Source organism: Lissotriton helveticus, chromosome 9, assembly GCF_964261635.1.
Source record: "Lissotriton helveticus chromosome 9, aLisHel1.1, whole genome shotgun sequence".
Lineage (NCBI taxonomy): Eukaryota > Metazoa > Chordata > Amphibia > Caudata > Salamandridae > Lissotriton > Lissotriton helveticus.
Window position 1 is genome coordinate 882,923,553 of NC_136070.1, and position 27,680 is coordinate 882,951,232.

A 27,680-nucleotide genomic window follows, 5' to 3' on the forward strand; every position below is an offset into this window, starting at 1 on the left:
CTCCTTGAAATGAGCCAGTGCTTTTCATTGCAGAATGTTTTCATTTATTGATGCCCCTGGTTTTCGATGGACTGCTGTGCTTGTGCATGCTTTAGAATTCTGTCGAATTCAATTCCAGCACCAGAAGCCAATATGTCCAAGCTCGCATTCGAGCATGCAAAGTCACAAACCTGCATGCCTTAAGCCTCACACAAGGGCCTATTATGGACCCGAGGATGCCAGTAAATGGGTACCTCAGATGGCAGAAGAGGATCACTGGCCCCATTTTTTCCTACTTGAATATTTACAAGTTCGGGACCTGTTGCTTTCTCACTCAAAGTGTCATGTCAAGCTACAGAGGATCACATAGCTGTGGTGGTACCGAGTGTAAGCTGTTGCCTTACCGAAGACGTTGCTGGGGTTATTGTCGTAACCGCGTCTGCCCACTCTGGGGAGCTGGGGTGGGGCTAGACATGCAGCAGTATGGCAGTGAGGTCGGTTCTGCCTCTAGGTGCAGCAATGAGCATTGTGCAGTAAAAACACAAGGTGACAATGTTTTCGGAAAGGTACGTATGGCATCTGCGGCTAGGTGTAGAGATGAATATTGTACAGTAAGAACTCAAGGTGACAGTGTTTTCAGAAAATTAGGCATGGCTTCTATGTGCTACTTGATGCTTAATTTGGCCAGCCATGATTGACTTCGCTTGGGAGTTTGAAATTTGAAACAGCAATCTGCCTGTTTTGTTGGTCAAGTAGACATGCTCTGCATGCTAGCGCTTTTAGGATATTGATAATTTTAGCAATTATAATACAGTTTTCAACATTTTGATTAGATTCTCTGGTGGAGGCCGCGGCTCAAGAGATAAGTCTTCAAGTGATTAAGTGATCAAGAATACTTAAGTGTACGGTTATAACCTAACAGCGGTGCAGATCTACAAACACCTCCTCATGAATTTCAACAACAAATGTATGTGCCCTATTGGATTCCTAGTACCCGAGGTTAGAATCTGTACAGTTAAAAGGCACTGTTGACATCCAATTGGAGAGAAGGGTATGTATTAGTTTGGAAGAGTGGAGAAGAAGGCCTACACCCTCAATATCCTCTGTTTAAATAAGCCAAATCAATAAATTGGCATTGAGCAAGTCCAGAAGGTCCGGTAGAACAGTTGTGTTCCGCAAGATGAGTAAAGATAAAGACCTGTATAATTATTCTGGCCAGTTCCTCTCTAAAAATGCACCAGGGGTTAGCACAGAAAGAAGGGAGTCAGAGGCGCCTAGTGAACCACGTAAAGTAATATTTGTTGAGGCAGAATCACTCAAGGCTTCATCGTTGGAAAAATCTATCAAATATTTTGTGGGAAAGCATTTTAGGCATAGAGCTGCAAGAGATGAACGTCCTGAATTGATCACTTTCCCCCCTGAGTACGTAGTATGCCTATTCAATTTCCTTGTGTCAGAAATACAAGATATAAGGTGTACAGAGGTTAGAACCAAGACTCTGATCAATACTGTGTCTGTTAAAGGAGTCAACCGGGAGAACCCACAATGTTATATAAAGGGAAATATTGATAATTATTTTGGTATTTATGGGAGAACCAAAATGTAGATCATTACGAAGACTTTCTTCACCAAGATGCTTGTTAAATGACAAATAAGGCCCAAAACTCTCCCTCAGAGAATCAAGGGAAGGTGATTAATACATTGACCATTGCGAATATACCATCTCAAGATTTACCCATCACTATAGATATGGATATGTAACCTACGCTCATCCTCCTCCATGCCGGACATACTGGTTTTAATGCAAAAGACTTTGCAAGGCATCTTTGAGGCTATAGTTTTGAATACGGATACTTCAAACACCAATACATCCTTTTTACAGTCTATAGCCTTTAAATTGCAATAAATAGTTGTATGCAGAGTTTGGTAAGACTGATGGAAAAGTATTATTCTCTGTGTATATATCCAAATGTCTGATGATAATAAGAAGGCAGGGCTGTTATCTCACTTACTATAACACTACTCTTGGGAAGACTAAGACAGGGAAAGAGAATATAGGAGGGAAAAAGAAAAGAATTGAAAATAAAAAAATAAAAGCACTAAAGATTGATACGACAATGTGAGGGAAAGAGTAAGAGGGATTGATAATGAGCAATGTGGGAATAGGCCAAAAATTGGTAAACAAAATTGTGGCCGGTTGAGAGAAGGGAGAAGTGGGGGGGAAAAGAGAGACCATTCTAGACCCCCAATACATCCCTGAAAATACGGCACCAGAGAAAGCAAGAGTAATTGTCACAAGGACAAATTCCTTAAGAAATATCAAACCCCCAATAGGTAACAAAGACTGTATGGCACAAAAGAGCAATACAGAAATAGGAAGTAAGGAATTAAATAGTTTATGGGTATTTGTGGAGCATGACCAAAAAAGCACAAGTAGTAAAATGTATAGAAAATATAATCCGCTTAATAGGTCAATGCTGCTCCAGATATTTTCAAAGTGTCTATGCCTCCACTTAATATCATCTAATGGCATAAAGCAAGTGGGCATTGTGCAAAACAAATTAGGTGCAGAGGTGACAAATATTTTACTGTTCTCTGTGCTAGCCCGAGATACCATGCTAAATCAGAATGAGAAATGATAATAACTCAGAGAATAACATTTGTATCAGAAGTGAAACTCCAAAGTATAGAAACTCACTGCATCGTTTTTTACAAGGAAAGATGCAATGAAGATTACCTTACCTCAACGGTAGGCTTGCCTGAGGTTGGAGCAGGGAGATAGGGAGGATATGCATGACCTAAATGATGTAGACTAAGGACTGGATTCAAATAACAGAACTACCTTGCTCTCTTGAAATATCCACGGAATTAAAAATCCTATGAAGGAAAAGCTCTTTAAACAGATAACTGATTTGTATGTGGTCCAGTGCTTCCTGGAAACATGGGTATACCTGGAACCCCTTCAGATATATGGTTTCTTGTAAGTATCACGGAGAGCAACAAATAATACCCCAGGTCGACCCTCAGAAGGTGTCCTAACTTTAATATCAATGAAGGCCGCTTCTAAGGTATGGGAAATTAGTACTAGGAGCAATTGGAAACTAGAATGTGGTGTACACCTGTATAATGAGGAGACAGGTTCTATGTGTATCATTACTATTAATATTTATTTTAAAAAGTGGGTTCAACTGTTTATGACGTTGAAATGGAAATTTTTAAGGTTGATCAAATTAAAATCTCATTGTATCTGCAGTGCCTGCTTGTATTGTTAAGTGATATTAGCCATAGGCTAGCCTCTTGTAAGATTGATTTATTATATGACACATGTTGCTTGTACTTAACATATGTCCTGGTATTGATTCTGAAAGTGCTGTAACTATTTGGGATACTTCACTGTTAAACTCCTTTTCATAAATGGGCTAATTAATTCAAAGAGACATATACTCACGGATATCCTGTCAAGGAAAACCTTTTTGCATGGTAATCAGAATTGCCCCACTGATTATGCTTTTGCATATGCCTGGGGCTAAAATAATCTTGAGCAGTTTGAAGTACTACAATTTGAAGATAGTGAACACTTTCATACAGTAATAAATAGGTGAACTCACCAAAAGAGAGAGAAGTGCTCACTCTAAAAATATGTTACATAGACGCCTTAGAACAAGGATAACAAAGAAACATCGAAACACGTTAAAAAAATCTTCAGCAAGAGAATAAGACAAACTGTGAAGAAGAGATAACTGTAAAATTCATCAGTTGTTTTGAAGATATTAAATAAGTGGTAACATTTTTAAATATTAATAAAAGGGTAATAAATATTTAGATAAATGGGAAATTGCTTAAGAAGCGAAATATAGACTTGTGGTTCAATGCCAAATGCAGGTGCCTTAAAAAGTGGATAGGGAAAGTGGAAACATGGAAAAATATCCAAGATTCTCCTGAAGAAGGGTTTTATGAATTGATAGGTAGCAAAAAATGGATTTATCATGAAAAATTCTGGAAAGAGCATGTTCAAAGTAAGCAAGGCAAATACCATTGTGAGATTTTGGGAGTTGGTGCAATGTGATTTAGGGAAGGAAGAGAGAAAGTTGAGAAGTTTGGTGGGAGAAAATGCACGGGTTCTATATTTAGAGGGACAATATAATAAGGGAGCCACGAAGAGCCCTTGGCCTACCACATTTAATATACATGATGAAATAAGGGAACAGTTCTCCTTAGGAATGAATGGGAACTCTATATTCTCACAAAAACTTGCAAGAGCAGCCGGCTCTGATAATTTACAAGTAGTAATGACGAAAACAAACATTGATTGGCAGACTAGTATGTTTTATTCATTGTTCCAAAAATATTTTAAGACAGAAATATTTTCAGATTCTTGAAAAGGGAGCAGTGATCAAACCCATATATAAACAAGCATTTACAATGCAACGGTTTCGCCTTTGGAAAAGTTTGAGCTATCGGCATTGTGAATTACAAACTTTTTATTTATGTGTTGGTTTTGAAAACAGATAAATAAATGGCATTGTCATTTACAATGGCAATAGCTTAATCTCTCGCAAATGCGATTTGTATTGCATTTTCAATGCAATAGGTCACGTATTTAAGCAAGTTTATGCTATTGACATTGCAAATAATTCATTTTATTTATGTTTCAAAAACCAAAACATAAATAAAAGGTCTCACACTGCTGTCTCTCACACTGCTGACTCTGCCTTGAACACACCCACTGCTGTCTCTCTCACACACACTGCTGTCTTTCTTACAGACACTGCTGTCTCTCATACACAATGTCTCTCACACTGAAGGTGTGGGTTGTTTCCAGCTCATCCCGGCTCCCCAGGTTTAAAAAAAAAAATCTGATACGATATAAAGGGCTTTAATGCTTTTGGGTCAAGTTCCCGATATAAAAAAAAATGAACAAAAAAAAAAGTTGCATTACCACCTAAACAGAAAACTCGCTACTACTAATATATGAGGAGGACACTACCAATTCTAGTAAACAAAAAAAACACCAACGCTCCAATTTAAACAGAAAATACACCCCCCCCCTTGCATGCAAATAGAAAACATACACGCTAATACAGCACACTTCCACTTATACGTAAACAGAGCACACACTACAGCTTGTATTTAACCAGAACACACACCACTTGATTGTGAACAGAAAACACACAACCACCAGAATGTAAAACAGAAAACACACAACCACCAGAATGTAAAACAGAAAACACACAACCACCAGAACGTAAACAAAATAAATACTGCCAATTGCGGCTAAACAGAAAACCCTACCATTTGACTGTGAACAGAAAACACTACCACTTGCACGTAAATAGAGGAAACACTACCACTGGCAACAAAATACAGAAAACACTACAACTCGCTTGATTGCCAACAGCAATCCTGAGGGCCCCGGGATTAAACACGTGCCAAGTTAGTGCTGGGTGAGTGACTGAGCGCAAAGATGGAAAAGTGAGGGGATAGATGGGCTGCTGGACTAGTGGGTGAGAGTATGAATGGATGAACAAGGTCTAATAAGTACAACTAGGAAGGAATATTAGGAAGGAAGGAAGGAAGGAGGGCTGGGGACGGCAGCAGCAGGTCAGCCGCCGCACGGGGGCAGAGACTACAGTGCAGGCCATGACAGTAAAATAGAGGCAGGAGTAGGACAACTCATGTCATTGAGAATCAGAAGCAGCAGCACGCCAAACTGAGGCAGCAGCACGCCGCCCGAGATAGAAGTGCAAAGACCGCAGCACAGTGCGTGCTCACTGAAATAGAAGCAGCACAGCCTGACTTTAGGCACAGGCGACACATTACAAAAATACAGACATTTAAAATACAGGGAGTACAAGCTAAAGCCTGACGACACTAAGCCCACGGATATCTGCACAGTGAGTGACCCAGGCACCACAAAGCAGTTCGCGGCGACTGTAACCAACGGAAATCTGTACAGTGAGCCGCACTAAAAGACAGAGGGACTGAGGGAGTAAGGTGCCTCATAGTGAAACTCAGAAGCAGTAACGCACTGCGTCACACAAAGCTCGAGGACAGTGGCACAAGGACTGTCACGGAAAGAGGCCGCATGGCAGTGCATCATGCACGCCGGTAAAACAGGCTGAACCTAGTCTGCCAATAAAATTCAGGCATATCAACACAACATCTGACACTAAAACCTAAGGGCAGCAGCGCCCGGCACCTAGTACCCAATGGCATCATCGTCTAACACTAAGCTCACAGACAACCCATCACCTAGGCCTAAGGCACAAATGTATAAAGACATTTTCTCCCACTAAAATTAAAGATCAGCATCACGTTGTTTGACATCACTACATGGACAAAATTGAGCCTGCAGCAAGCACAAATGCATGCAGTGTTCCATACCTTGCAATACACATATACACCTATCTTTATAAGTTCAAAACTGCCCCGATTTGATAACCTAGGGCACTTTTTTTAGCCATCTAATCGCCAAATGGGCCACCTTTATTTTAGTGCCCAGGCCTATTTCCTACCCCAATCTGACCTTGAATATACACTGATATAACAAGAAAGCATGTGTCGGTAAAACAATGTGGCCTGCAGCAGGGAAACAGTGCAATACTCCACCTATATACACTGGGTCAGCACCACCAAAGAGATAAACATAGGAGCAATCACTTCTCACGTATGCACAACGACTGCCCAACTCCTAACGCTGGGCCAGCTGCCCTGCCGCTGAGACAAAAACTCAAATTATCAGCTTAGTGCTTGTATATAATTCACGAGACGGCAGCTCAGCATCTGTTATTGAAACACAGGGATAGCAAAACAGAGGGCCGAACATTAAAAGGCAGAGGAAAATAGCCCAATGCTAGTCTTAAGTAAATGCAATGTTTTGAAATAGCACGTCTGCTTTAACAGCTACCTCCCGTTAGACAACATACAATGCTTATCCAACAGACATTTCTCACAAATATGACCTGCTTCTCTCTAGATCGGGTAGCACCAACCTATCGTTCTTCCTAGCTAAGAGAATTCCAGTCCACCATAGAATCATAGCAGCATTCCGTGCCTCACTAGTTGATTTTCGAAGTGTATTGTTAGAACCCTAGGAGCAGGCTGCCTCGTCGACTTTAAACTAACAACAACTTACCACTGGATCGCTCTAATCTTTTTCTTTGTACATCCTGTTGCAGAAAGCTTTCTTCTGGGTCCTAACTGCTGCCTCTTATACAGACCGTGGCTTGGGCACCAACACCCCTTGCCTATTCCAGCCTAGGTCCATTTGTTGAGTGCCTCCGTGGAGTTCAATGTGAAACCTGCAGTTCGCATATTCGGCGGGAGTGGACACGGACGGCGGGAGGGGGCGGGAGTGGACGGCGGGAGGGGGCGGGAGTGGACACGGACGGCGGGAGGGGGCGGGAGTGGACACGGACGGCGGGAGGGGGCGGGAGGGGGCGTATAATTCTGAGTGTTTTTTTTTTTTTTAGCATGAAGTATTCTGATTGGCCGCGCGAAACCAATGCATTTGCTTCAGAGCGAATCTGCCTGGATAATATGATGCCAAGGGAGAAGCCGATAGAGGGCAGAAAGCTTTCTTCTGGGTCCTAACTGCTGCCTCTTATACAGACCGTGGCTTGGGCACCAACACCCCTTGCCTATTCCAGCCTAGGTCCATTTGTTGAGTGCCTCCGTGGAGTTCAATGTGAAACCTGCAGTTCGCATATTCGGCGGGAGTGGACACGGACGGCGGGAGGGGGCGGGAGTGGACGGCGGGAGGGGGCGGGAGTTGACACGGACGGCGGGAGGGGGCGGGAGAGGACACGGACGGCGGGGAACGTGCACAGGACAGCAAGGGGGCGGAAAGGCACACGGAGGGGGCGGGAATGGACAGCGCATCTGAATTCACTTTCAGTGAAAGGGGAGGGAACGGCAAAAAACGTAACTCCGCCCTGGGAAAAAATCTCCGGAACGCCCCCGAATCTGGTCCAGCCTTGATGGACAGATCCGGCACCCAATGGCTAGCCTCCATTTATGGAGCTAACCAATGAGAGCCGGGGGACGTTCCAGGAGTCCTTATTGACGACATAGGATTTCACCTGCGCTGAAGAGCTGCGCAGAGCGCAGCCTTCGGCAGGCGAAACCCAAAAACGATATCAGAAGAGTAAAAAGACCGACCAGATGGGAAGATAAAAGTTATCTACACAATACACAGCCCAGTGTTTGGGCAGCACACACTGCCCGATCAAAAGCGCCACACGTCGTGTTATGTAATCCCTCTAGTGCAGCCCCTTTCCATACAGCAGTGGGACCCGAATTCGGTCAAATCCGTCTTTTCTGGACCGTAGTGCCAAATGAATGACATCTAAGCACTACTCTGGGCACTAGTGGATACTGAGGTGTCACAAGTCACAGGGTTTGGAGTTGCCGATTCACTTCCGTGTTTAGGTGTCGAGTCTCCCGCCTCCAGGCCGCGTGTTAAATTGATCACTTTTGGGTCCTGCTTTTATCCGAGTCACCTCTGGCCTCCGCTTCATGAGCTCACTGCAAAAAAAATAAGCCAGGAAGCATCGGGAGCAGCGCAGATTGTCAGAAGTACAGTCTTTGGCCTCTTTGCTGAGACTACAGAGGCTTGACTCCGCACTTCGCGTGTGCCCGCAAAACCTCTTACCACCAAGGCTTATCTTCTTTAGCAGGGACGACTACAGGCGAATCGCTTCACTGCCTTCGATATAAAGGTTTCAGTCACTCATTTATTCGAGTGCAAATGAATTACATCTTTTAGTCATTTGAGTAAAAAGCCACGTGCCTAGATAATTGTGTTTACCTATGTGTGGATGTCAGACGTCTTTAGCGCCGAATGCTAAATAGTGCTGCTTTTAGGCGCTAACAGAGCTACTACCCCCCTGTACTGAGCTAACTGACTGTGCTGTTGAAGACTGTAGTGACTACGAGTTAATGGTGATAAAAAGTGCTTGCAGGGCTAGATCAGAGCCATTCTCCGGCCAGTGTCTCCATAACCTCATAGTCTGTTGGGTTGGGGCAGAGTCAGTCGTCAAGCCGCGCTCCTGCCGGCCATTAGCCCCCAGCCAGACCGGCCACCCAGGGTAAGCTCTGGCCAAGACTCGAGGGCAGATTAACTGCAGAAATGACAGGAGTGAATAAACCCCATCAGGAGACGGGGGGGAGAAGGAATCCGGGAGGCAGGCGAGGCATTCACCAGGAAGAAAAGACATTCATTGACCAGGCGCCGCAGGAAGCAGGGCGATCTGCAGACACAGCAGCCACCCGCAGTCTTAAGTGTCACCTTAAAATAGATAGATTTTCTTTTCGGTGGGGAGAGGGTGCAGAGGGGGACAACAAGGGGGTGGGGAGAATCAAACTCCACAGGTGGGATGGAGAAAGGTTTTGTTGGCGGGCTCCTCCCCGAGGGGGCAGGGACTCGAGCTGGGAGGCCGGGGCTCGGCGAGGAATAAAAAGACACATGGCGCTTGGAGCGCGGTAGAGGGTACAGCGTCCACGCCGAGTCGCCTTCTCCCAGGAAGCAGCCAGCGGGCACGGCTGCGGGCAAGTTCAGACCGGTGACTGTAGCACCGCAGCACGGAGATCAGACGGGGGAGCGGCCCGCACTGCAGAGGCACAGGTCCTCGCCCTGCCGCAGACAGGGGCTGGTGCTCGGGTGATTGAAAGGGTGCCCACAGAGGGATATCAGGGTGCTGCGCCCACAGACCCCCGCCACAGGGCACGAGAAGCCAGCCCTAGGAGGCACCTCCCCGGGCGCACCTGCCACCAGCCCTCGGCCTCGCACAGCCCCGGACCCATCCTGAAAACTTCAACGGGAAATGGAAGATGAAGCACTCGGAGAACTTCGATGAGCTACTCAAGGCGCTAGGTGAGTGCACGCGGGAGTGGGGAGACGTCCCCTGAGTGGAGATGGGGTGTTGGGTGAGCCTTCGGGGGCGTCAGTCCTGCGTGAACAGTAGGTGGGCGCAATGGCAGTGGGTGAATTATCCTATCGGTCAGTATGTGGGCGACGACACAGCCCTCTCTTGCTGTGGGCGAGTGAGTTCTCCAGGTGAGTCGGTGGTGCAGTTGGTGAGTCATGGACATGGATGGGTGAGTTCTCCAGTTGTTGTGGGTGAGTCCCGTGGGAGGTGCGGGTATGTGCTGGTGCTGTGCTGCGTCCTATGGGAATGGGTGGTTGAGTTCTGTCGGTGCTGTGTGTGAGGCGTTTGGGAGTGGGAGGATGGGTTAAATTGGTACTTTGGGGTAAGTCCCAGTCCCTTGCGAGTGGGACGCTACGTTCTGGTGCCGTGGGGAGTCCAATGGAGAGGGTGGACGAAGACTCCTGTTGCTGTGGGTGAGTCCCGTGGGAGTGGGTGGATGGGTTCTATCGGAGCTGTGGGTGAGTTTCATTGGAGTGGGTGGGTGAGTCCTGACGCTGAGTGGGTGATGGAGTTTTATCGGATTTGTGGGTGAGTCCATTAGGAGTGGGAGGATGAGTTCTGGTGCCGTGGGGGAGTCCCCTGGGGGTGGGTGGATGGATTCTCCTCGTGCTCTGTGCGAGTCCCGTGGGAGTGGGTGGATGGGTTCCAGTCGTCTGCTTGTGTCCGCACCCAACATCCAGCACAATGGCTGCGGAGGGGTTGGGGGGGATTTGGTGGGGAAGCGCTGGAATGAGAGGCTTGGGGCATTAAAAAGAAAAGTTTAAAAAAAAAAAGAAAACTTACCTGACTGCCGACTTCAGAGTCTCTCTCTTGCCTGTTTTCGCTGATGGGCACAGCTGACTCGAGTTGCACGAACGGGAGGGGGGCGGGAGAGAACACGGACGACGGGAGGGGGGCGGGAGAGAACACGGACGACGGGAGGGGACACGGACGATGGGAGGGGGGCGGGAGAGGACACGGACGACGGGAGGGGACACGGACGACGGGAGGGGGGCGGGAGAGGACACGGGCTGCGGGAGTGGACGGCGGGAGGGGGCGGGAGTGGACACGGACGGCGGGAGGGGGCGGGAGGGGGCGGGAGTGGACACGGACGGCGGGAGGGGGCGGGAGGGGGCGGGAGTGGACACGGACGGCGGGAGGGGGCGGGAGAGGACACGGACGGCGGGAAACGTGCACAGGACAGCAAGGGGGCGGAAAGGCACACGGAGGGGGCGGGAATGGACAGCGCATCTGAATTCACTTTCAGTGAAAGGGGAGGGAACGGCAAAAAACGTAACTCCGCCCTGGGAAAAAATCTCCGGAACGCCCCCGAATCTGGTCCAGCCTTGATGGACAGATCCGGCACCCAATGGCTAGCCTCCATTTATGGAGCTAACCAATGAGAGCCGGGGGACGTTCCAGGAGTCCTTATTGACGACATAGGATTTCACCTGCGCTGAAGAGCTGCGCAGAGCGCAGCCTTCGGCAGGCGAAACCCAAAAAGGAGATGCTTCCCCCTCAAAATTATAGGCAAATAAGCTTGTGAGACGTAGTTGGGAAAATGTTTTCGAAAATTCATTTGGGGATACTAAAACAATGGGCAGAATCAAAATCGATAATCCCTATGACTCAAGGTTGTTTCAAGGAGGGGCACTCTACAGCAGATCACTGCTTTAGTCTTTGGGCCATAACCAAAAAATGGATAAAAGAGTAGGTTTATATTGATGTTTTGTAGACTTCAACCCGGCTGTTAATATGGTCGATATTGCCCTACTATGAGAAGCCCTGAGAGATTATGAATACTCCATGGCCTACTCTTGATTGATTTTACAAGAAATACATAAAGAAAATTGGGCATAAATAGGAATAGGCACCAAAGAGTCTCTCTCACGGAGCATAAACATCAAGAATGGCTTTAGGCAGGGTTGCATTTTGGCACCACTGTTAATCTGTTTATTTTTAGTAGACAATATTAGGTATATCAAATAGGTTTAGCCCTAATATGAATAGCAGTCACATTAGTTGCCTCCTTTCTGTAAACGATTTGGTCATCATGGATTTGACAGAAACTAGACTGCAAAGAACATAAGATGTCTACACATATTTTTGTAAAAATAAAAAACGACAATAAACCTGGAGAAAACCAGAGTGCACCGTTTAGGAAAAAGAACGTGAAGTTTAAGTGGCTCCTCAACAATACTGAAATTGAGGTTGCTAATAGATATAAATATTTAGGGATGTGATTTGTGAAGAATCCATTATGGAAAGACCAAAGAAAACTAGTCAAGTTCACGGAGAGCTACCCATAAGACTTTTATTGCTAGTCTATCAAGCCATGATTCAGCAATAATTGGAATTCTGAGTTCAGGTGCTCTGCTGAAGTGAAGAATAAATTGTGATCTTGAGGAGGGTGGATTTTTAAATAGACTACTGTCCCTGTCACCCTCCTCATTAGTCCAAGCCACCAGGACAGAGACTGGACTAACAGCATGAAGTTAATAGGCTTACGCAGAGGTGCTCAGATTCTGGATGAGAGTAGACCAGAGTGAGTCCCTAAAAATCTCAACTTTATTCAAAAAGGATATTACGAACATATTATGCCATACAGTCTGCATTTAAACTAGCACAATGCGCCAACATATATGTCAACACAAAGTCAACACGCACCTCCCCTTCACATCGCAGAGGGGCACACAACACCTTCAACAGAGTACAGAATACAACACATCAGTGATGCCGGAGAGGGCCACCACACCGTTGACACCGATGCCCTACAACAGCACATGAATATCCTACGCAACCCCCTACCAGGGCCCGGACAGCCAAGCTACTCAGAGGAGAACACCGAGCCTGCAATAGACCACACAGCAGAAAGCACCCGCAAGCACAGCTGGCTCACAACACTTCACTCACCCACACATCGCACCCCAATGCCAGGCGTCAGCGCGCCAAAAGGAGGTGGCCCAACAGGTGTGGGTGGGGGCCGAACCCATGGAATGCGAACCAGGACACATATGTAGGGCTCTATCACCCTCCAGGGCCCTCCAACACCCCACTAAGGAGACCCATACTGCCTTAGAGACACATGTAGATGCATATTCACAGTACAGAACCACGGCCATGGGCGCTCAAAATGCAGTCACACACCCATGTTGGCTCTGCGTATGACGGCCCTGGCCACTCCCATGACGAATCGAGTGGGTGACGACAAAGCTACATGTCCAAGCCCCAACTTGCTGCCTGCTGTGACATGTCTGCCTCCGATGTACACAGCACAAGGTAATGTCGTAGGGCCCAGGGCTCTTAATCATACACCAAGACCACAAGGACACACACAGATATATTTTGAAATGGCTATGGGCACATGCACCTGGCCCCTTTATTGGCAGGGCCACATGTGGAGTGACACCTGTGCTGGATGTGTGTGGGTGAGTGTAAGCCATTCTGCACCAAATGTCTGCTGCTGGCAACCACTTGAACATTTGACACCAGTGCAACAGAAACAGTAAACACCTGCATAAGAGAGTCAACTGCTGAGCAACATGTAGTGAGCCGGAAAAAGTCCAGAGGACAGCGAACATGCAAACAGAAGTGTCCGTGAGCTGCAGTGCACTTGGCTTGAGACACTGGAGATGAGCATGCTCACGTGAAGAAAAAGTCTCGGATTGAGTTCCTTCGGTATATACCTGTGGCAGATGCAGTGGGGTGTGCCAGCATCATCCTTCCCTTCAACGTCTCAGGGCCCCCACTCTGTTTGAAGTGACATAACTGCGCAACCGCTCCCCAGCACAAAACACAATCAGCAATGGACAATGGTCTGTGGTGTACTGAGTCACTGGCACCTGGAGTGCTGAGCAAGGAATCAGGCCAATGATGGCATCCATGACAGGCCTTAACAACTCCGAAGTCTGTCAGGAGCACAGCTTCAACTCTGGGAGATGGCTTTTGGAGGTGGTCTTTGTGGTGGTGGCCTGTGCCTCCTGCGGTGATGCGTCATCCAGGCCGGTCTGGACTCGCTTTGGTGTGTGAGCCCTGGTGGGATGCATATGGGCCTGGAGTCTGCACACAGCGCAAGGCCACAGAGTAATGGTGTTGATGACCCCAAGGCCTATGCCTCAGGGGCCAGCCTTGTTACCACCACCACCAATTCTGTATCAGCTACATGGGGATGAAAACTGCCCCCTAGTCCATAGGCTCAGACGCCACCACAGTTTGACCAGAGAGTGTCCATGAATGTCGGGGAACAGACTGAGTGGCCCTGGGGCTGAGTGGGGATGCAGTCTGCGATGATGCCGGTACACTCATAATGAACTCCGCCACTGCTGAATTATGACTGTGTGACCTAATAGACCGCAGTGTAGGCCAGAGGCAGCAGTCAGCAGTGGCCCACAGCCATGTGTCATTGGCTCACGATGCACAGCGCTAGTGACACCAGGGAAGTTGTCGGTAGTGTACGAACACCTCCGCAACAATGGTCCTTTTCTCTCGGCCAATATGCAAGGTGACATCCTCCTAGGCCTCTCCTTGCGCGCACTCATGTGTAATCTGTCTTTGCATACTTGATGTTCAGTTCCAAATCTGTGACCTACTCGAGCACAGCCTAGGCCAAGTGCAGTGAAGGCCGGAGGCACCGCTCAGCACAGGCCATTCACCAAGTGTCACCGGCATTGGTTTGTGGCCCCACCGACCTGCATAGTTCAGGTTAAGTGGCACCACGTGTTCGGTCACCTCTGTGACTGTGACCCAGCTTTCCTCTAGACTGAGCCGCATCTTCCTCTTACTCTTCTCTGTGCGACCACTGGTGTGGACTCAGCCATTCATGATTAGCAACTTGGTGCTGGATGTGAGACCCACTGGTCCGCATGGTAGTCCTGGTCCCTCATCCACGTGTCGCCGAATGGTATTGGACAGGGTTTTTGGCAGCACGGCTCGAAGGATGGCGTTGGACAGGGTTTGTTGCAGCACGGGTCTCAAGATGCCCATATGGAACTATGCCTCACTGATCAGGGGGGTCTGGTGCTGTGGCTGCTGGCCCGGATTTGGGGTCATACCATTCAGGAGCCAGGACACTGTTTCCCATATAGGACCCACTGGCCCGCACAGGACGCAGTAGAATATGTAAACGAGAAAGGAGTTATGTGGGCCAGTGTCGGGGGTACAGCGGTGGTCTTAAAGGCTGGCTGTGTCGCGGGCCTCGGGCTTGGAGCATACACTGGCACGTGGTGGGCCCTCCTTGACACACGCCGGTGTTGGATGCTGATCAGTGTGGCCTGGCTGTGCAGGGTCGGGACTGACGGGTTTGTGGTCCAGCAGGCCGGGGTGTGGCAGGGTTACAGGATCTCAGGCAACTCCGCAGTCAAGGACAGCGTCGGCCTCGTGGCGAGGTGGGAGGCGTTGCCCTGGCAGAGACGTTGGGCTTTCCATGCCCAGGGCTACGTCTTTTTTTATTCATACCACTACACTGGCCTGGCGTACGCCGGACCATCCCACTCTGCTCACGCTTACAGGGGGCGTAACAGGCAACATTTCCGCAAGGACCCCCACTGGCTGGGGAGACATGGTTGCGTCCACCGTCCACTACACTAAACACCAGAGGTGTATGTTGCTGTGGATATGGATGTGTTCTAAACACTGCAGTCTGTCCAGCACTCTGCTGCCACTCTTGGCATTGTGTACTTTCCCAATCATGGTTGTACTGCATCCTTCACACATGCCTGGTTGCCACCTCTCCCCACATTCGTCGATTGTGTGGCCGAAGTGCCATGCCGTTGATTGGTCATGTTCACGGCTTGCCCAGGTTACCAATGTAAGTTGTTCTATCGTGTCTGATGGGTGGGCATGCGGTGGGGCATGTGGGTTGTGAATTTGTGACATGTGCATTGCCAGAGTTGTGGATTGCATGGTGTGGAGTTGAGGTGAGTGGGGTGTTAATTGGGAACTTGCCAAGGGGCTGTGCATTTCCCTTGGTGTCATCCTGGGACTGCTGGTTGCTGATGAACTGTCGGAGGGTGAAGGGATTATGCACACTAGCTACATATTTGGAGGCAACATTGGTGAAGGTCCCACAGTTGCCTACACATTGATGTGTGACGTATGCTTCCTTTTGCGGTGATTGTGTGCTGTGTCACCAGGGGGCACAGGTGGGACATGCGTGCTGTGGATTGCCCCCAACATGTGCGTGCATCAGGCTATGGCGTATGGTTCTTGCTTGGTCTCCAACGGTTCCTGCGCATTGTGTTGGCCGTACAAGGCCTGGGGTGCCAGGGTGATGGTGATGTCCAGGACAGGTTTGGGGGACTTTGATGTGCCTGGCTGTGAGACTCCGCCAACTCTGACTGGTGTTGGTTGGGGTGTGCCAGGGGCCAACAGGTGCAGCACTGCAAGCAGCTTGGTGTGGGGTTGGACGTTGGTTGTCCGCTGTGTTGGTGCCGTTGGCCTGTTGGGCGACGTCGGCCAGGATGCGTAGGATGGTTGTTCCTTTCAGCCTGAAGGGGATAGTGACATTGTCAGATGTTGTGCCTGTGAGGCAGGTGTGGTTCCTGGAGGGCAGCTGTCTTTGTCTGCGCTGCCTCTGTGGGTGTCCGGGGGTGTGTGCCGAAGGGGTGTTGTGGCCGCCTTGGGTGTCTGGGCTGCATGATGTGAGGCTCCATGCGTCTGTTGCCCTTCCGATGACGTCCAGGGCTTGGCTCCCTTTTGTGGGGCAGGCTGTGGTGCGACTTTACACCAAGTCAGAGCAGGTGTAAAATTCCTGCTGCTAACGCGCCTTATTGCGTGTTTTGTATTCTTATCGCCAATCTGTCTGTTCGGTGTGAATGTTGAGGTGTGGTGTTGCCGCGGCTTTTGGCACGGGAACGCCTACTCTGCATCTCATTAGTGATAGTTGTGGGTGTCCTCTGTGGCGATATTTCTGCGGCTGCTATCACGGTAAAACTGGTGCTATGGGATGTTAGCACCAGCTTGGTAATCGGGAGGTACATTTATCACAACTTTGGCTGCGATAAAGTGCAGTTAATTTGGCGATAGCGCCTTGTGAATATGCCCCTCAATGTTTTATAGCTGCTCATGGTTTGTAGTGCTATTTAAATAAGTCGGAAGCTCAGCTAGTCCCATTCTCTTCAGAACATTTTTAGGAGAGTATCACCATTCTCATATTTATTTGTACCTTTCTATTAGTTAACACAATGTCATATGGCCTTGGTGACCATTATGTTTGTTGTTTTATAACTAATGGGACTCGTCACAACACTTTTGTTGTTTTAAATCATATTGACCAAAGCTTCCACTATAAGGAAATTGTAAAATTCTAGATGCGCTGGTGGTTTTTCTTAGGACCCACTACAACCACTCAATTTGGTGGTGTTTACATAAAAAGAGGAAAGGGCAGTGTTGATTTGTGTAAGCTACTTACCATTTAACATAACAATGTGAAGAGATATTCATGCATGCCCAAAGCATGTGAATAGTTAAAGAACTGTGTTGAATTTTGATGAACACATGTTACATTTTAATGAATATTATCTTCGATATTATCCACACTGCGTTTTCGTTTGCAAGTTAGCTTTCATTACTTTCATTACATAGGTCCTGTTGAAGTGCACGAAGAGGGAAATAGATTGAACCTAATATTTGTGTATAAATAATGGGAAACATAAGGAATTTTGATAAACCATAAACTGCAGGTCCACCAGTAGAAAATGTCGGCGCCACTTAAATCCTAGCTTCCCCTTCCCTCACACGCGCCACTTCATTTAGACATTTTTTCGAGACTTTCCAAAATTCTTTTTTGAGTTTCATACTTCTGGCATTATTTACGTTAGTGAAATGCTGCCATAAGACTTGTTGTATGACCTGTGTTCTGCATCACAAAGGGTATTTAGAGCCAGACAAACCAATTTATGAGTTTGTGTCTCAGTAATTTTCCTGGCTATCTTTAGGTTTTTTGACTCATTGTTAGATGTTATGCTTGACAGTACATTGGAGCAAAAAACGGTAGATTGTAAATCAGTGAGCAGACAGGTAATTGTGTGTTTGTTTTTGATTGTGTCAGTTTAATGGTGTAGCGTTGCATGATAAGGAGTGCTGTAAAATAATAAGCTATGTATAGTATGATGTATTTGACAGTACATGCAAACTCATTATTCGACTATGGAGCATTTTAAGTTAACTTCGGGGCATATTATCAAGTCCCAGCTTAATTATCACCGGCTATCGCTGGAATATATCGCCAAGCTAGCGTTGTATTATCAACGCTTAGCGCTATGGCAATAAAGATTCCAGCGAAACTGGGGTTTTCCATGGAACATCGCTGGTTTTCCAGCGATGTTCCATGGAAAACGGCGATAAGCTTGATGATAGGCCCTGTGGCCTTAGCCCCACAATCCACCTCCCATGTTAGGTATGCCTTAGTCAGGAATTTAACAGACGTTAAATTCCTGAGTTAAGGCAGAGTTAGCACAATTTAAATTATCGCTACGCCTCGTTTTTAATATCGCAAAGCTGCCTTTGCGATATTTTCCCATGTTGTTTTCACAGCCACGCCTACTTTGCATCTCATTATTGATGCGAGGCGAGGCGTGTGAAAAAGGAGAGCTAAGTCAAGGAAACACGCGCTAGCGTGTCCTTGTAAGTAATGCAATATAATTATCGCATCTTGGCTCCCGAAAAATGGACTCTAAATCGGCGAAAATTGTATCGCCGGCCCTTGGTAATATGCCCCCAAAAATGCAAAACACGAGCTGCTTTGTCAGGCTATTTGGCACGTAAATTTGCAAATGGATGGTTTGTAGATCCCATGAAAGCTTGAGAGTTTTGTCCAAATAAGTTTCACTATGGAAGAGCATTTTTTCTTCCAAGGGAAGACATAATTTAAACCCCAGTAACTGGGAATCCTGTGATGAACATTTTTAAATGTGGAATGTTCCTCCGCATGTATTGGATAGCGTGAGTGTGAAGTTAAAAATGGCACTTTTTAGCAGCCCCGTTTTAAAGGAAATTAAAATTTCAGTCAGGAACACACTGCTCTTGAGGTTTGGATCACTAATCTAAAAGAAACAACACAAAGCCCAGTCTTTTCAGTGTTTCTTTGCCAGATTTATATGTGCGCAAGAAATGAGCAACGACTTACAGAAAACTGTGTATGCAATACCTCTGTGTGAGCTATTACTAGCAGCTAGGTATGTTAATAATTGTCATTACTACAAAAAAGAGCAAAATAGACGCACACTCAATATTGTTTTACTTGCACTGGAGTTGCTCTGAGGGCCAAATATACTAAGGGGCAGGTTACAAAAAGTGGTAACAAAATGCCCATCAACTTATTGCAGCCCTTCTCTGATTTTGAGCTACAATCTATGTACTAATAGGTTGCACCATAAAATGCAGTTTTGCAGGGGTTGCAGAACAACTTGCTTAATGAGTAATAATTTGGCAGAACGCTAATTAAACGTTCCTGTGATTGGCTGCAGACACTGGGATGATGGAATGGTTGGAAAAGTAGGCTCACACATCTGTGTATGCATTCCTAAATAGAAAATCTTTACTTAAGCAGCCCATGTTCCTTAAAGGAACATGTACTGCTTCAAAAAACACAAGTTTCCCATTTGCAAAAAAATCCAGGGAGAGAGGTGGGGGGTGGGGGATAGAAGGCCGCAGTTCACAAAGTGGAAGGTATTCCAACAGGAGATCATCCTGTTTGCAAATCAGGGGTTAGTAAGTCATCAATGGTTTGCAAACACAATTTTGGTCAGCAACCTATTGATATATGATAATACTCTTCAATGCCCACCATATTTCATATGGCAGGCACTCCCCAATCAGGATTAGGGCTTGTGCTGACTCCCCAACATGGGGTAAGCACACCAGGGGTGTAGTCACCCCAAGGTCAGTAGCCCTTGGCTACTGACCCCAAGATCCCTAAAATGCCCCTCAATACGGTATTTAGGTGGCAGCCCTGTACCAAGAAGGCAGATTCTTCAAACCTACTAAGAAGAAGTATGAAAGAAGACGCCCAGCTTAGGAGCTTAGGAGCTTGCAGAGAACAACTGACTTATCCCCAGCCCTACTCGCCCGTCTGCAGTACCCAGAGATCCTGTGCCAAAAGTCTCCTTGTCTTGCAGCCAGCGACCTCCAGAACCCTACGAGGACTGACTTCATTCACCAAAGACCGGATCTCCTGTAAACAGCTGCTCTATTACAAAAAAAACTCCCAAGTCAGACTCTGAGCCTGCTGAGGACAAAGAAACCCTATGCCTGGAACCACCACTGCATCTGTCACCTACGGCCCGACTTCGAGTGGCCCACCGGTCCCAGCGAGGTCCCACAGCACTCCAAAGTTCAGTTCCACCATGGGTTGACCCCTCCAGGACTCCCCAACGTTGCCTGCAGCCTCTGCATGGAGATCCCCAAACGGCGAGTGGCCTGGTAAAGTGAAATCCGACCTCAAAAGACACCCTTGCATCCAGCCGCCCTGTGCCTTGGAGAAAAGAACCCGAGGGGCACCTATGTCTGAGCCCTAAAACTTACCTGGCAAGCTGTTGATTCCTCCCAGACGTCTTCCTGGATTGAGCCTGCAGCAAAAAAACTAAACCAAAAATCCCCATTGAAAACAACCGGGCACTGATGCCAAAAGAGCACCCTGCACCCAGTTGCCCCTGTGCCGCTGTGGGTGTGCTTTGGGTGCTAAACCGGATCCCCTTTTGCCCTGAGCCTAACACCAGGAGCTTTGCTCCCACAACCTAGTGGCCTGCTCGTAAGCAGCCACCAAGCGGAGGCCCCCTATCCCCCATTGGATAACATTGGGCCTCAGCCCAATGCACCCGGCCGCCCTAGTGCCGCTGAGGGTGTAACAAGAGTGCACCCTTGACCATGGGGGAACCCTTGTTCTAACCCCAAAAGCTCAACCCCAAAGACCGATTACTTACCTGGTAACCGTTAACTTAATTTCTCTCCATAGGAACCTATTGACTGTTTTTTTCTGAAAAATGTTCAAAGTGTGGAATTGATTTGTATGGAAGCCTGAAAAATAACAATTGTGCAAAACTGATTTTAACTACCTTTGCTCTAGGAAATGTCCCAGTGTGATATCTAGTGATGTCACACTGAGTAGAAAAAGTAATCTAAAAAGTAACTAATAAGTAATCTGTACAGTAATTTCAATACCTTGACTTACCTGTATTTCAAACCACTGCATTCGAACTTGCATTCACTTGTAAACACTGCATAATATATGAGAAAGCATTTATTTCACTTACATGTGCCAGGCTTGGCTTGGGACTAGAAATAAAATAACTTAGCCCCTTCGATGCTCATGACGAGCTGAGCTCGTCATGAGGTATACCTCTAGGGTGCTCATGACGAGCTGAGCTCGTCATGACCACACCCATTAACATTATGGCCCAGCACAGCAGAGGGATATCTCAAGCAGCCATGAGGTTAAGAATATTGTTATACAAACAAAATTGGCCTGAGTTCAGTCTTTGAGTGTGTGACATCATTTGCTGAATGAGTGTGTACAACAAATGCCTAACACTACCCTCTGATAAAGCCTTACTGCTCGCCCACACTACCACAAATAGAGAGTTCGGTGCTATCTACTATTATCTCTGCCTACCTTTGGGGTTCCACTGGAGTCAGTGCACACTACACCTCATTTTTGTATAGTATATACAGAGCCAGCTTCCTACAACATCCCATTCCCGCTCTTATGTAACTTCAATTTGGAGTACCAAAGCCCATTTTTCCAATGGGATAAATGGGTCAGACATATTCTTACAATCCATTTTGCGATTGAATACCCTGTGACTTTGAGAATTGCAGGATTTCCAACCTTAAGTTTGAAAAGGTATGTAAAACACAATAGATGAGAATACAATTGCCTCCTACTACATAGAAAGAGGAAGAGAGACCATGCACTATAACTGAGGAAGAAACAATATCAAGGAACATCAAATGAAGTTGAGTGAAAGGGAGAGAAGGGGGAGAATTAGGTATCTCAAGATAGATATGTCTTGTACCAAATGCGAAAGGTATCAAGGCAACCACTTTTTTGAAGCTTCCATTTTCATCCAGGAAGTGTCCCGGGTTAAATTTCTTTGGGTCAGAAAAATACTTTGGATCATTCAGAGAAGTGGTCAGCATTCCATAGACATTTGTTCCCTGGAAAGTAAAAAAGTAATTTAATAAGTACAATGTGTGCAATCAATAGTTAGTAGGAATGTAAGAATTTCAATGCATTTCAGCAAGAGTACAACATTTGAGCAGGGGTAGCTAAAACTCACTGACATTTGGGCTTAGATTGAAGGTGTCAAAGCAAGCTGTCCTTATTTCTAAGAAGTAGAAGGGCAATATGTGTTATGACAGGACAAGAGAGAACATTCAATGATTAATCAGAGTTAAAAATATGTAAAATATTGATAAGTTTATGTCTTAGAAAGAGCAACTATATTGGGAATACAACATTTTCTAAACTATTAGACCAACCGATATACCAAATGTTAGGAAATGGGTTATTAATTTGTCAGGGTGTACCCATACCAAGTAAAGAAATCCACTTTGGAATAAAAACAATTCTAAGCACATTTATGCTCGACCACTCATTGCTATGACATAAAAAGCAGGCAATTTCCAATGTAATGTGTGCTAAGTTTAAGCAGTACCAACAATTTTAAATAAATAAATAAAAACAATAAAATTCCAAAACTAATTTGGAAAGATTAAGAGAACCATATATTGAGCTAAAAGACACAAAGGCCACATTAAAACAGGCTACTAGGAACACAGATATGACTCTTTAAATGTTTAAAGAAAACATTTCCAAGATAATGAGACATGCCAATTAAAAGTCACTGCTCCTGGTTAACTGGTTCCTAAACAAGATTTGAGGCAGACCGCAATAGAGCTGAGGCTGGATAGGCCTAAAGGGTCAAAGTTTTTGCCTTTTGACTTATTCTCTGAAAAGGAAATCAAACTGTTCCTGTAGGGGAGTGTCCCAAACTGTAGGTGTCAAGAAGACCCTCCGGCCTGAAACTATTGCTTTTGGCTGCAAAAGCTCCAAGTGGGATACATCTGCATTTTTGTAACCACAGATGCCTTCTGTGTGTCAGATACATTTGCTACCAAGTCCCTGTCCAAAATTATACCTTCGGACCTATTCACTTTTGGGCGCCAAATTATTGCAATGGGGCAAACTGGAAGCTGTAGCTGAGTAGAGCTCTAAGAGGCTAGATACTTTTGCTGCAAAGGTCTGCTGACCCCTTTTTCAACACAGCAATACATTCTAAGAGGGATGAGCCCAGTTTTCTTGTTCACTTTGAGTGTCAACTCCCTGGGCTAGCCTCCGAACCTTGTACCAGTGCTTTTTCAAAGTACTGGAAAACTTTCTTCAGGCCAGGCCTGCAACTCCAAGCACCTCAGGGCAGGCAGCTGGGCACATGCTATCTCTTTGGGCAGGTCTCATGAAGGATCCACCTCTCTATGGTCAGTTAGCACCTTCTGAGAATTAGGAGGCATTCTGCTTCTGTTTCTCTGAAGTAGGCAAACAAGAGAGCAGCCACTTTACACTTGGAGAGCAAACCAGGTCTCTAATTACCATTGTGTTTCGGGTTCTTTAAGTCCCTGAGTCCTTAGTGAGAGCTCTTCTTCCAGCATGGGTTCAGCAGGATTCTGTCTGCATTGCATTCTTCTTCAGGTGGAATCTTCCCAGGATTTGGAATTTGAGGTGCCAGGTATCATCCTGCGCTTCTAGCGATTGATTGAAGCAGTTCTACCACCAAAACTCCTAACCATTTTTTTCACAGTTGTTGATTTTCTTTTTGGGATTCTTCTTTACCTTACTGTAAAATTACACAGGAGCCCATGTTTCAAGACTGCAGATTCCAGCTGCCAAAGAGAAGACCTGGTTTGTTCCCATTAACTAGTCTCCTATTTTGATTTACTCTCCTCTCGCCTGACATAGTTGAAACATGTTCTTTTCCCTTCTGTGGCTGTAGCCTTCCTTTCAGGAAGTGTCCAATTATTGATTAAAAGAAGCCGTCCTGACATCCCCAAGTCAAACTAGACAGTGCTAAGGCTGTCCTTTGTTCTGTCAGATGTTCCTCTCCACTCCCAGATAGCAAACATCTGATAAGTGGTCAAACGTTAATAACCATTTGCTCTTCCTGGGCTCGGTGACAGGCAATTATACTGTGAACCAGAGTGATCAACTCTCCCATTTAAGGATTTGTATCCAACTGCTTGGGATGTGAAGAGCGACAGAATTGGTTTTATGCCAGCTGTGGCCCACAGCATAACATTCTGTTTTACGAAGGTACTCTTCAACATGTTATCAGGATTCTGGTTTCACAATCCAATAACATTTAGAATATATTAAGTAGGATATTATATTATTTTGATGTATTTTTTTTAGCATTTCACCTGTGAGGATAGAAAGACAAAGTTTTTGACCCCATTCTCAGACTTACTGGAGCTGCTGTTGGGGCCATTTTTTATCTGCTGCTTGACTCGCCGGGACAATTGCATCAGCCCTCACAAACCGCCATTGTTGCCCGCTGCCGCCCGGAAAACTACAGCTCCCAGCATTCTGTGCGGCGCGCACGCCACGCACGGCACCATGAGCGCCAGGAGGTGCTCATAAGGGGGCGAGGGCTCCCGCAGCGCGGGAGCCCATTCCCAGACTTACTGGAGCTGCTGCTGGGGCCATTTTTCATCTGCTGCTTAACTCGCCGGGACACTTGCTTCAGCCCTTGCAAACCTCCGTTGTTGCCCGCCACTGCCCGGGAAACTACAGCTCCCAGCATTTCGTGCGGCGCGCACGCCCTGCACCGCAACGTGAGCACCAGGAGGTGCTCATAAGGGGGCGAGGGCTCCCGTGGCACGGGGCGTGCGCGGGCATGCCCAGGACGCACCTGGGCAAAGCCCAGGCCAAGGCCGGTCCAGTCCGTGCCTGTCAGGGGCCGGAAGAGGCTGGGCTGGGCTACGTTATTTTCATTTCTTGAACAAACTCATGTGGTTAACCATTTATATCTTATGTTGATTGTTTCTCCCTCTGTTTGCAGTAGGCGGTTAAATTATAATATTTGAGTTCCTGCATGCGGGTGAAGTGGCCGCTTTAGGGGGTGATTGTTAAAAAAAGTAAATTTGTACTGGGGTAAACTCATTAAAGGTTATAAATAGCGGGGCCATTCTATCTCCACATAGGGTCTATAGCTGCATCTAAAGCAACAGTAACTACCATGGACGCCTTTTTGTCAAGGGCTGCTTCAGTCATTGACAAAGAAATTGAATTGGTTAATAGGCGCCTATCTAGATCCCCCTCAAGTGTTCTATACCCCCTTCTGGGTGGCTCTAAAAATCGACGAACTAGAGAGTACTCCTCTTTCCTCGGGGCTGGGCAGTGATATACAGGCAAAGGACATGCTTTCCCTCATTCTAGAAGTTGGGGGGGAGGTACCCCCTAGGCCCTTGTCCCTGGTAGTGCTAATTGCAAGTAGGAAGGGTGCTGCACATGCTGTTACTTTAGGGAAGGGTGGGACTAGTGGGAAGAATAGTGACGCTCAATCAGAGGTCCCCCATCGCCTTATTCCACTCCAACAATTGAGGGAGGCTAGTCGCTCTGCTGGCAGCCTGAAAAGAAAGCGTAAAGTAATTGGCAGCCAAGCCAAAAAGACGAAACTTAACGCGCTGCTACTACCTCCTTCACATATAGGGGGGTGTCAGGCTGTAGTGTCTCCTATGGTTGATTATCCCACGTTGGAACGTCTTAAATCTATGTTGAGCTCTATGCTGGAGGAAAAGTTGTCCCCCATTGTGGCCAAGTTAAATGATATAGAGCAAAGTATAGCAGTACAACTTAAAACTTTGCAATCAACCTGTTTGCTAGATACCATTAATAATGTGTCAACTAAATCTAAAACCTCATCAGGCATCTCACAATCAACAGGGGCACCCGGGGACGCTTGTTCATCTAGTATCATTGCGACCTGTGGTAGAAATTCAAACCACAGCCATATAGAGAAGTTGTCTGAGGGTACTAATGAGGGTATGGTAACGAATGGGACCCAACCAGCAAGGCAACAGGGTCAGGCCCCCCAGGACTTGGGGAATAACATGGGAAAGTTGCAGGGAGGTCCCACTAATGCCTCATCAAACTCCGTAGTCATTAACTTACCACCTCAATGCACCCCGTTGTTGGTTATCCTCGGGAATGTCCTGCCACTCTCTTGGGGTACTAATGAGGTTTTCACCCAACTCAAGAACAAGGTTACCCACTGGCTCTCCATTAACACCTCTGTAGGTTCAGTAGTGGAATGAAAGATCATAATGGTGCGTCGTGTGGGATGGGTGGGTAATTCTAGAAAAACAGGGGGGGGCATTGTTTAATTGTGAACTTTAATGATCGAATGATCGTCGAGAGAATATTTAGAGAGGTCCGAGCTGGTCTGGCTAACATGGATCCAGGTATCCAGATCCTCCCTTTAGGTTTTTTTTATAACCCTGAGCCTCCAAAGAGTACCTACTTAAATTCTTTATGTAAATGGCAGCCACATGGTCCTGTCGAAGACCATGGGACCAGTCAATTGATCCCCCCGTAGTGAGGCATAGCATCTTGGGGGATCGCTACTTTTCACCTATCCCGCAGGGGACAAACAGATTTGCAGTACTCTCGAGGCTGGAGGACTGCGACTGACTAAATGCTAGTTTAGAATCTAATGTGCCATCTATGGAACATCAGGTGTCCCCTCAACCCTCCCATCAAGTGCTGGTCCCCTTTGCAGACATTGCCCTGGGCGCATACTTCCGAGATAACAGAGGTGTTATCTACATCACCAGCGGGGGAGTCTATAGAGCAAGTAGATTATAATGTTCTTTCCTGGAATATTGCAGGGTTAGCGGGGAAGTTTCAGGACCCAAAGTGGGTGGTGTTCATCAGGCAGTTCCCTGTGATCTTCTTGCAGGAGACCTGGATGGTGGACTGTAACCTATTTTTAGAGGGTTACAAGGCATTTTTTGTCCCGGCCTCCCCATCAGTTAGTGGCAGAGCTAGGGGTGGCTTGGTTATTTATATAGCAGTAGCCTTGAACTGCAGGATCAAGGAACTTCCCCCCATCTATAATGATCTCCAACCTGTCATCTTAAAGCGAGGAAATGTAAGCATGTGCATGATTAATTTCTGCAATGCAGTAAACACTTTGGGGGTCTGTAAGATTGCCCAGTTGGGTAACTTTGTTAGACAGCACTGCAGATATGTCACTCATAGCCTTATGCTAGCAGGGGATTTTAATGTCCATTCGTGTGGCAACCCTGCGACAACTCGTATGGGAGAAATGGGCTGTGCTAGGATGCGGGGGCTTCATTTTGAGCATTCGGCACAGGGCGATGCACTTAATAATTTACTTAATGAATTCGATCTGATTTCCTCTATGTCTTTTGTTGCTGATTCTAGCAAACAGCCCGTTCCATCATTTAAAGGACGTAATGGTGGGACCTTTATAGATCATGTTCTGATTTCGGCATGCTTCCAGTCTATTCTTCAGAAATGTATAATCTTAGAAAGTATTTTTAGTGATCATTACCCTGTATGTGTACACCAGGGTGGTGGTTTGTTGAAAATGCAGGCAAAGATGGTATTACCCTGTGTGACGAGTCTTACGGATGGGAGGCGTCGCCTCAAGTGGTCCCAGGTGAACCCTGATCTATTTTATGACAACGTACATGAACTATGTGCTTCAGAATTAGCATTATGTGTGTTCCCTGATTCCCTTCCCGTGGGTGTTCTTAAAGCTTTTGAGGGGATCGTTT

The 27,680-nt window shown here is 46.6% G+C and overlaps 1 protein-coding gene across 1 annotated transcript in view; it reads right to left on the reverse strand.

Annotated features, from left to right (window-relative positions):
* The window catches only part of LOC144781952 (cytochrome P450 2A13-like), an 820,837-nt gene that overhangs the window by 50,573 nt on the left and 742,584 nt on the right, over nt 1–27,680 (reverse strand). The window contains exon 8 of the mRNA XM_078661043.1: nt 21,899–22,040. Coding sequence (XP_078517169.1) covers nt 21,899–22,040 — 142 coding nt within the window. The remainder of the gene's footprint in view (nt 1–21,898; nt 22,041–27,680) is intronic.